This window comes from Pteropus alecto, unplaced genomic scaffold (genome assembly GCF_000325575.1).
Source record: "Pteropus alecto unplaced genomic scaffold, ASM32557v1 scaffold320, whole genome shotgun sequence".
NCBI classification, from domain to species: domain Eukaryota; kingdom Metazoa; phylum Chordata; class Mammalia; order Chiroptera; family Pteropodidae; genus Pteropus; species Pteropus alecto.
In genome coordinates this window covers 42,241-52,006 of record NW_006429963.1, presented here as the reverse complement: position 1 = coordinate 52,006, position 9,766 = coordinate 42,241, and the positions used below count along the sequence as shown (strand labels likewise).

General features: G+C 60.3%; 1 protein-coding gene across 1 annotated transcript in view; it reads right to left on the bottom strand.

The window, feature by feature from the left end:
• The window catches only part of VIPR2 (vasoactive intestinal peptide receptor 2), a 40,585-nt gene that overhangs the window by 24,950 nt on the left and 5,869 nt on the right, over nt 1-9,766 (bottom strand). The window contains exons 3-5 of the mRNA XM_015587633.2: nt 7,806-7,905; nt 2,155-2,262; nt 492-583 (exon numbers count right to left, since the gene is read on the bottom strand). Of these exons, the coding sequence (XP_015443119.1) occupies nt 492-583; nt 2,155-2,262; nt 7,806-7,905 (300 nt within the window). The remainder of the gene's footprint in view (nt 1-491; nt 584-2,154; nt 2,263-7,805; nt 7,906-9,766) is intronic.

The window sequence follows — 9,766 nt, the reverse complement described above, 5'->3', positions numbered from 1 at the left end:
GGCCCCTGGGCTGTGGGGTCAACGTGGGGGCTGGGGCAGCGGTCTGGTTTTCCGGTGACAAAGCAGAATGACGCCCGGGCCAGGAGGCGGGGGCCCGAGCTGGCTGGCGCTCGTGGTCAGGCCTGGGCGAGTCCCGCGGAGCTGGCCGGTCACCTGTCCAAGTGCTCCTGGGGACGCCGTGGCCTCCTTCACCGCGCTGGCACGCCGTGTGGCTGAGGGGCTGCCCACCACCACGGAGCCCCCGCCGGCCAGCACGTGTCACCGACCACGCCACCGGCCCGGGGTGCGAGGCGGCCCCAGCGCGTCACGACCCAGGCCGCGGAAACGGCGGCGGGACCCGGGGGAGAAGCCCCGTGGCAGGGAACGTCACGCGGCTCAGCGGTGTGGACGGAGCCAGCCTTTCCCGCCTCCAGAGGACAGACCGCCCCGCGACCCCAGTGCCGGCCGCGCGGGCTCCGGGGACGGACGACGACCCCGGGGCGCGAAGCTACCTTGTCCTCGGGGTCCTCGTAGCCGCACGCGTCTGCGAAGCCCGGGAACGTCTCCGACCACCCGTCACTCGTGCAGTTCTTGCTGATCTTCCCTGGAAGGCGAAGCGCGGTGCCGGTCGGCGGTGTCACGTCGTCACAGCCCGGCCTTTGGACGCTCCGTCCCTGGGTCCACGAGGAGCCAGGCTGGGCCCCTCCCCCAGAAACCTGGGCGAGACCCCTCTGCCTTGTGGCCCTGGCCGAGGGCCACAATGTGACCAGTGACCAGTGCTCAGGGTGGCGGCTGCCGTCGCAGTGTGTTTGTCAGCAGCCGACTGCAGCCGACTCCCACCCACCTGGAGCCCCCCGACCCATCCTGTCCCCACTCCTGCCAGCTGCCAGCTGTCACCCTGCTGCCCCGTCACGGCTCAGGGACACGGGTAGACGGGCGGGCACCATGCATCACTGATAAAGGAGGAAAAGATTGTGGACGAACGTTTAAATTGCCTGGAACAAAGGCAGTTTGACCTAGTCCCATCGTCTGCTCCTAGCTGACCCGAAGGGGAGTGTCCACTTAGGAAGAGTCTGGTCAGGAGAATGACCGCACGGTGGCAGGGGGATGTCCCAGCAGGCACTAAGTGGTGGCCAGTGAGGTGAGGGGCACTACTGATGTGTCAACCTGGGGTGCCTGGGCAGCTGGACACAGGGCTGCAGTGGACAGTGAAGACAGTGCTGGGGCTGGGGGTGCAGGGGGGTCCACGGCCTGAGGACTGAGGAGCCTGGATCCCCCTTGTTCTGGGAGCCACCTCTCCTCCCCTGGTGCTGTGTGGAGTCCCTCCCACCATCTTCATGGCCTCCTCCCACTGTGGCCCTAAGTTCGGCCTCAGAATAGGGGGGCCCTCAGCGGGGTGGCGACAGGTGCTCCCCACCTCCCCAGAGCTGACTACACACTCCTGTCCCTCGCTCAGTATGAGTAAGGGTCCTGCAGAGACATGGTCACAGTCACAGCGTCTGGCTGGCCTCCGGCCCTGGGCAGGGAGGGTCCTCAGATGTCGGCCCAGCAAGGGCAATGGGCGTGTTTCCCGTGACCCTGGGGTGGCCTCTGCTGTCCAGAGAGATCATGCTCCTCAGCCTCCAGGCTGGTCCCACAGCATCTCATTTCCGGTGGCTTTGGGACCTGCTCGCAGTCCCCGGGAGAGGATGGCGGGGCTGGACTCCAGGGCTGGGCGGCCGGCTGGGGGCGTGTGCTCCTGCCGTTTGTCACCCAGCTGTGCTTGCTCTCCCCTGGCTGCAGAGCACGTCACCTGTCTAAGTGACGTGTCCCCCACCCGGGGGTGAACAGGGAGGCTACCACAGGGCCATCGCCATGTTCTGGCTGCTTCCCAGCGACTGTCACCCGAGTCCCAGGACGAAACGGCCTTTCTTTTCTGGACGCCACCTCCCCCAGGCCGTGCCACACACTCTGTTCAGAATCCTCAGCAGCTCCGGCCCCCAGGGCGCTTACCCCGTGACCCCTGCCAGCAGCAGAGTGAGTTCTCTGCAGCACGGATGTCGGGATGCGCCTCCTGACACGCCCCTGCTGCCACCTGACTCAGCTTGCAAGGCCCAGCTGGCCCCAGCTCGGCCAGGATAGGGGTTGACCTGCCGGACGCAAACGGCTGCGGGGCCCGGACACGGCAGACGGTACCTGGTTTGCTGTGAAAGTGGCCGAACACCGTGGGGCAGGGCACCGTGACGGTCTCCCCAAGGTCTGCAGGACGCCAGCACGTGATGTTGTCCCAGACGCCCCTGCAGGCTGGAGGCAGACGGAGTGAGAGCAGGCAGGACGCGGGCCCCACTCGAGGGAGCAGCCCCGCCCCGGCTGGCAGGGTCCGGCGGGCTCAAGCGCTGCCAGCAGGAGTCACTGTCCTGCAGTGACGTGAACGTGCACCGAGAACTTACTGAGGACACACTCGCTGTGTGTTCACTGGTCTGGGCTTAGGAAGAGCCTCGCCTGCAGCAGCAAGCGTTCGAGGGATCCGGTGTGCACTGCACACGCCCGAGCTGCATCACTGCGTTTCCTGCTGGTGTGCCCCAGGGGCAAGGTGGGCCCTCGGTATCTTAGGGTCCCTGGGTGACCGTTTCTGGCAGTGTCCCCCCCTCCACACTCAGGAGCAAACGTCACCAATGACCTCTCCATTCAAAGGTAAAGCCACAAGGAGTGGACAGCTTCCAGGGAGCCCGGAAAGGGCCTGCGAGCCCTACGCCCCGGCCTCACCCCACGGGGTCCCCATGCACAACAGCAGCTCGACGGGGCCTGACCGCTCCTGCCCCAGATGAGCCGGCACCCTGAAGTCAGCGGAGGGGAGCCCCTGGTCGTCACGGACTGCAGGCGGCATCCCGGGCCTCTCCCCAAACAGCCCACCCCACCTTCTGTGCTGAGGCCGCTGGGGCAGCCAGTGACGCCGGGTCCCACGCGGGCGCCGGCTCCCCAGCTCTGAAGGGGACTCGCTCTAGGGCCTGGTGCCGTCCCGTGCAGGCGCTCACGCTGCGCACACGGGCGTTAGGCGACTTCCTCACAGGGTGGGCATCGTGCGCTGGCATCTCCCACTCGGCAGCGTGTGGCTTGCGTCCGCCTCAGGACACCATCATTTTCAACGGCCGCCTCGGTGCGGACATGACGCCGACTCCCCAGCTCCACCCCCAGCAGCCACTCTGTTCGTGACGTGAACGGACAGCGATGGAAGAGTTGCTGACCGGAACTCCAGTTACTGAGGACTCATCGGGACCCCGACGCCTGAACTTCTATCCCGTGTCTCCCTAAGGGTCGCGGTCGTTTTCCCGGCCGTGAGGGAAGGCGCTTCTCTACGGAGAAGCTAATAAATGTGTGACAAACGCTCAGAACCGGAAGAGTCGGCTCAGGCCCGAATCGTCAAGACGCCAAAGGACTGGACTGGGGTCCGCAGGTGCCAGCAGCCCCGGGGGGCAGGCGGGGGGGCGGGAACGCTCCGTTCAGGATTCCGGAGGCCGCTTTTTAACCAGGTGGGCAGACAGCGTGATGGGACGCCGTGGGACGCTGCGGGGCACAGCGGGCCACCAGCACGGTGTGCGGTGGGACGTGACGGAGCACGTGCTGTTCCCAAGGCGTCACAGGGAAGAGGCGGAGCTGGCCCGGAACAGAACCGCGGACGGCCGCGGAAGGCGGGACACTGCCCAGCGGCCGACCTGTCTGCCGAACGTGCCCTTATCTCCAGCAGGCAGGGGCCGAAGCACCCGGAAGGCCCGGGACGTTTGCCACTAGGCTGAGATGGTCCACGAAGGGCGTCCTGTCTAAGCTGTAACCGTGGAAACGGTCCCAGCAAGTTGCTGAATCTGGTGGTGGCTGTCACGCCCCTTCCACATTCTGATCATTCACATTTTCAGACACACAGAAGGAAAGCTGCCTTTCTGCTGGAAGACAGCTGGCTAGCGCGGAAACGGGGAGCCACAGCTCCTCCACCTGGGACGCTGCACCCCGAGGGGAGAGGTGGCCCCAGGGCCCCCCAGCAGGGGCATCTGCCCGGCTCAGGCCCTGTGAGCCGGCCCCCGAGGGCCCGAGGAAGGGCACGGAAAGGAGAGCCAGGTGGTGCCAAACTCCAGGGCCCGGAAACAGCCCTCCCCTCCGCCTCGCGGAGTCACGGGCTCTCCTCCAGGAGGCGAAGCCTCGGCCTTTCGCTCTGCGATGCCAGAGGCGGAGACTGACGGGTGCAAGCTGACAGGGCAGCAAAGCGGAGCCGACGTCCTCACCATGCTTTCTGCCTCCGGGCGGGACCGGGCGGCTCGCTGCGTTCTGAGTCCTCCCTCCACAGCGGAGCAGAGCCCAGCTCTGAAGCCACCTCTGCCCCGGGCAGGGGACCATGCCGAGGAGCCAGGAGACGCCTACCGGTCTCCACACTCAGACGTGCTCATCTGACAGTCTTTAAACACGAGTCATCGTCACACTGGCCATCAGAGCCGCCGGCCTGTTCCCAGCCCCCTGCGTGCCCATCGCCCACCCAAGGGCCTAAAAGCCCAATGGGGCGACTCACCAGCTGAGCTGGAAAAGCCTCCCCTAAAGCTGCGTCGTCCTGTGTGACCCAGCCATTTGCCGGAGCCCAAATCACAGCCAAGCCGCCCCCGCCCGCGGCCTTACCGGGCCTGCCGCCGGCCACGATCAGGCAGACACCGAGGACACGCCGTCTTTGCTGCTGGACGCCCTCTGCGAGGTGCCCGCAGCAGGCACATGCACAGCCTGCCTGCAAGGGCCCAGCCAGGTGGCCTCGGGACCGAGGTGCCTCCCTTCTCACGCCCCAGACAGGCGGCCCAGGCTTCCAAGGACCACGGACCTGCCCTCTGGTCTCTCCCAGGGTCCAGGACTCAGCCTGTCCTGAGCGGCCATGGTCCCCGTGCAGCTCACCCATGTCCTACAGCCACTCCAGCCACTGTGGCCTCCGCCCTCAGGCCAGCTTTGCCCTGAGGAGCCTTCGCCGGCAGCTGCAGTTACAACTGGCAGCAGTTCCTTTGACTCTGCTCAGAGACCACGCCGTGAAACGCAGCCACTCCTGGACGCTCACACTGTCGTTTCCCAGCAGCCCGAGCTGACCGCACAGCCCAGTAAGGGCCCTGATTCCTGCACTCAGGGTGCCGGGGGCTGAGACACGCTGTCACCGTGAGCAGTGACCAGGAGTGGAGGCAGCACTCGGCCTTGGCCTCTCCTGTCAACAAGGCACTGCGGTGACGTGACCGAGCCCTGCAGGAGCTGATGTGACACCAAGCTGGCCCAGCGCCCAGCCCTGTGGGTGGTGGACACCACTGCTGTCAACCCTGCACTTCCTACTCACGGACGTCCCTCCACGTGCTGCATTCCCTCCTGGACATCTTTGCTGCCTGCTCCGGGGCCGATGACAAGTGCCCTGTCACACCAAGTCCCTCGAATCCCAGTCAACATGAACACTGCTGGTGACGATCAAATTCCAGCAAACGAAGGGTCCCTATGGCTCTAAGGGTGCATTTTACATCATCTGTTCTTAAAACACGTGCCGGTGAGATGAGGAGGCTACGTGCATGCATTCACTCGCCGGGCACATGCAGGGGCCTGTTTCGGAAGCCTGCAGCCAGGACTGGTGACGACATGGCCCCTGGCAGTCACAGAGTAGGAGGGGCCTTTGGAGGGGTCCACCCAGCACAGCAGCCTCTGCCCAGCTGCACCCTGCTGAGACCGCATGTGGCGAGGAGCTGCTCAGGGCGTGACAATCACATAAGTGCCATGGGACAGGAAGGAGAGGGCGCACGGTCCAACCAGTAAACGGCTCGATTCAACTCGGCCTTTCGGAAGCGATGGCCGCACCCGTTTCTCATCCCGCGTTTGCTCATGTTCCCTGAAAGTGAAAAGCTGGGCCATTCGGCACCTGCATTTCCTCAGAGTAACGAGTAAGGGCTGTGAGGGGCAGCTGCCCCTCCACTGCCACGTTCCCCCCGCGCCCCACCCCTCTGCCCCCCGCTGGTCCCCACCTGCAGGCCCCACGCCAGGCATCAGCCCTCAGTCCTCCTGGGGCCAGCAGCTCCCACTCGTCAGCAGCTGGCCAGCTGCCGGGCTCAAACCCGTGGCTTCAGACAAAGTAAAACTGAACATGGTTCTGAACACTCCATCTGCGTGACCTAGCCTGAAATAAAGACTCTCTCATGTGAAACACCCGGTCGTGAGTCGCACCCTCCTCACACGTGGAGTCTTAAGGCCAGTATGTGGGGGCCACCCATGGGTGCTCCCAGAACCCGCTGGCAACTTGACTGTCCGGTAATGGCGTGGGGGGGGGCAGGTCCCATCCCCAGAGTCTTCAGACAGGGCACGAGTCTCTTACGGAGGATGCAGAGGCCGGACGGCTCTGTGCCCATCCCGCCACACGCAGGAGGCCTGTGGGTGGAGCTGCTGACAGGACCTGGCTCACTGGCCACCAAGCCGATGACTCCACCTTAGTCTGTTTCCCTCCGAGCATTTACTTTTCCTAAATCTCTTCATTTTCACTGATGGGACCAGATCCCAATGGCCATGACAGCGGTTCTGTCAGGAGGCCTTGGCTGGCAGGACCCACCTCATCTATCCGTGTAGCTGGCGAACAGTAAGCACAGAACGGACCCGCGGCCCCGTTTGCCAAGGGGCCGAGCTGCTCCGCCTGCCTTCACCGGGACCCAGTTCCAGCAGACCGTGAGGAAGACGTGGCCATCGGCGGAAGCACAGTCGTTAAGGCTGGAGGGGTCCTGGAGCCAGAGGCCCCACTTGCCAACCAAGGAGGGGCCGGGAAGGGCACAGGACGTGTTTTCGGTCTCAGCCTGGAGCAGCACTGTCCGGCATGGGAGTCGCTGTTAGCACTTGAAGGTGGCGGGTCCCAGCTCTGATGCACTGGGCGTCTGAGACTTAATACGTAAAGGGAACTCTAAAATTTCTCATCAGTATTTTATATCCATTACAAGTTGAAATGATAATAACTAAGACATATTTAGCTACGTGAAATATATTGTTAAAACGAATCTCGCAATTTTGTTTTTACTTACAATGTGGCTCTTAGAAAATTCAGAATTACCTATGTGGCTCCCACGCCATTTCCAACGGACAGCGGTCTAGAGCGAAGCCCAGCTCTGCAACTCTGGCCCGAGGTCCACCGCGGGACCCCCACCTATTCTAACACACAGTCTTGCTTTCATTTGAATTTTTTCCTAAAGAGGATAAAATCACGACACAGAACAGAGAAAAAGAAAGCTGAAGGCACAAAAGGTTCTTGCTACTGTTGATCATCTGGGTGTTAGCCCGGAACCCCGAGTTCATAGACCTGCAACTGTGGGGCGTGTGGTCCCAGCACTGCTTTTTGACCTGACGAAAATGAAATCAGCAACTGCACTGTATTTGCAATAGGCCTGTCTTCAGGAAACAAAACTCATTTTTCTGTTCGATTTCTGACGAGTTTCCACTGTTCTTAAGTGGACCAAAATTATGTGTGATGCAACTAAGGTTTCCAAATGCAAGAAATCAGATGAATAGTCATGGAAAGTGGAGTGGCTTTTGCAAAGCATAACAACGCCCAAGAAATTGTTTTAGTAACTGTTGCTGTTGTCTCAGACCCTGGGAACTGTTACTGCCGGGGATTAAGGCTTTCTTTTAAAAGGTCTGTGTGACCGGAGCTTTCCCTCCACGCGAATTTCACCAGAAGTTTATTAAAAGTGGCAACAGACCCTTTTTTTTTTTTTTAAAGCAGGTGACCTCAAGGCTCCAGTTTCGCGGGCGAGGCGTGAGCTCTCTGCGTGTCTGGTTCTCCACCGCGAGGCGGCCGGCCCCCAGCCCCTGCCTACCTTTGTGCGTCTCCGACTGGGCCCTCAGCTGCTCTGTGCACCTCGTCTCTTCCTCCCGTATTTCCAGGTGGAGTCGGCATTCTGGCTGAATGCTGTTCACCTGGTCAAGGTTTGAAATAGAAATAACTAAAATTCCACCCTAAGAGGAAAGTCAAGCAAAAGTTCTACCCAAAACACCCAAACCACACAGTTTTAAACCGCTTCCAGACTAACATACATTTCAAAGCCGTCGCCCTCATACTTCTGGCATGGTCACTAAAAGAAAGCGCCACCATTTTCTTGGCGAAGGGATTATAAAGCAAACGTGGAGCTGACAGAACATTTTTCTGAGCAGGATAACAAGCTTACAAATGTGATACAGTGTATGTTGTTAGTAGACTAATTTCGCAGCGATAGAAGTCTTTAATCCAACAATCTTCCAGTGCTGGAGCCCTCCATTTCAAAGCCCTTGATTTCATGAAAGCAAACACACGGTTCTCATAAGACCGTGTGTGACAGCCGCACAGCAGCCCAGACACCTCGTCTGAGCGGCCACTGGGCCCCCCGAAGGAGCCCTGCAGGACTTCATTTGAGAGGCTGCGGGTCACATTTGAAACTCAACTTCAGAATTGGGAGCAAAGGAGTCTTTTTTAAAAGATTAAAGGGCAAGTCGGCCAGGGAAGCGTGGAGCATCAGTGTCTGCCACCAGACAGGGTCTGTCACGGGGACTGCTGATGTGACCCAGATTAATGTTGTCTGCTAATGTGTGCAAAAGGCTACGCCACATGCGCTGGTCTTAAAAGGTGATATTCCGATCTCCATTTCTACTGAGGCCCAACGTTCTCTTTTTCCGTTGCCCCGCAACAAGCACTCACACCGGACGCTGGAGCTGGGCCCCTCCCGTGCCCGAACACCTGCTGAAGGGGCCCAGGCTCTTGGGCACATCACGGCCCCCACAGCTAATTGTCCTCCCATCGGAACCAGTCAGTCATAACCCTAACCAGGAATACAATGTCCTAAGAGAATTAAGAAAAGACACTTAATGTGGATACTTTTGCCACATTTACCTCCATTTTCTAAAAGACCCAGAATTCGTCTTTTTCCCCAGTTCATTTCTGGATAACCACCCACTGTAGAAACTCCTGTATTTTTCACATATGAACAAGTCAATGGTTAGTATTTCAAGATTAGGGAAATTCTATTGATGTAAAAAGAAAAATAATTTTTTGCTCCGGTCCTAAAAGACGTCGTAATGCCTGGCATCCTTGGAGTATGCAGAGCCGTGACTTATTTTGGGAGCATCTTAGGAATTAAAGCAGCATTAACCATGATCATTCTCTGTACTTTCAACCAGGAGCTTTTGGGGAGCGCTGAAATTGGCAGCAAGGGTCTTTGCTGGGAGCACCCCTCTGGGGGAGGGAGGCCCGGCTCACCTCCGCCTGAAAACCAAGCACGCTGGGCATGCAGCCCCCTTAAATAGCTCCGTCCTCGGCTGCACAACCGTAAGAGGAAAAGTGAATGAGTAGGGAGGGGATGGTGAGTGGGTCACACCGCACCGCCTCCGTCTGGGAGAGGCTGCAAGAATGCCCCACGCCACCTTTCCAGAACAGTCTTAAAAGGATGAATTCCTGAGAAGTGACCCACCAGTGTGCTAATGAAAAAATTTCTGTTCAGTACAGCATTTCCTCCCGTGCTCTCAAATGAAGGTTAAAACGCAGAATGTTCCAGAAGGAAACTTTCTTGAGCCACATCGTGTGCCCTCTGACACTGGAGCAAGCAAACCCACAGCAGGTGCTGGAGGAGGGACGCGCGGTGAAGACGGAGTGACTCCAGTGTCCTCCGGACAGGGGCCCGCGCAGGTGGCGGGACGGTCCGCACCCAGGGCCCCGCGGGAAGGGCCTCGCCGGCCACGAGCCCGAGGATGAGCGTCGGGGAGACGCTGGACTCAGTTTCCAGCGAGTCCAGGAGGGCGGCGCGCGGGG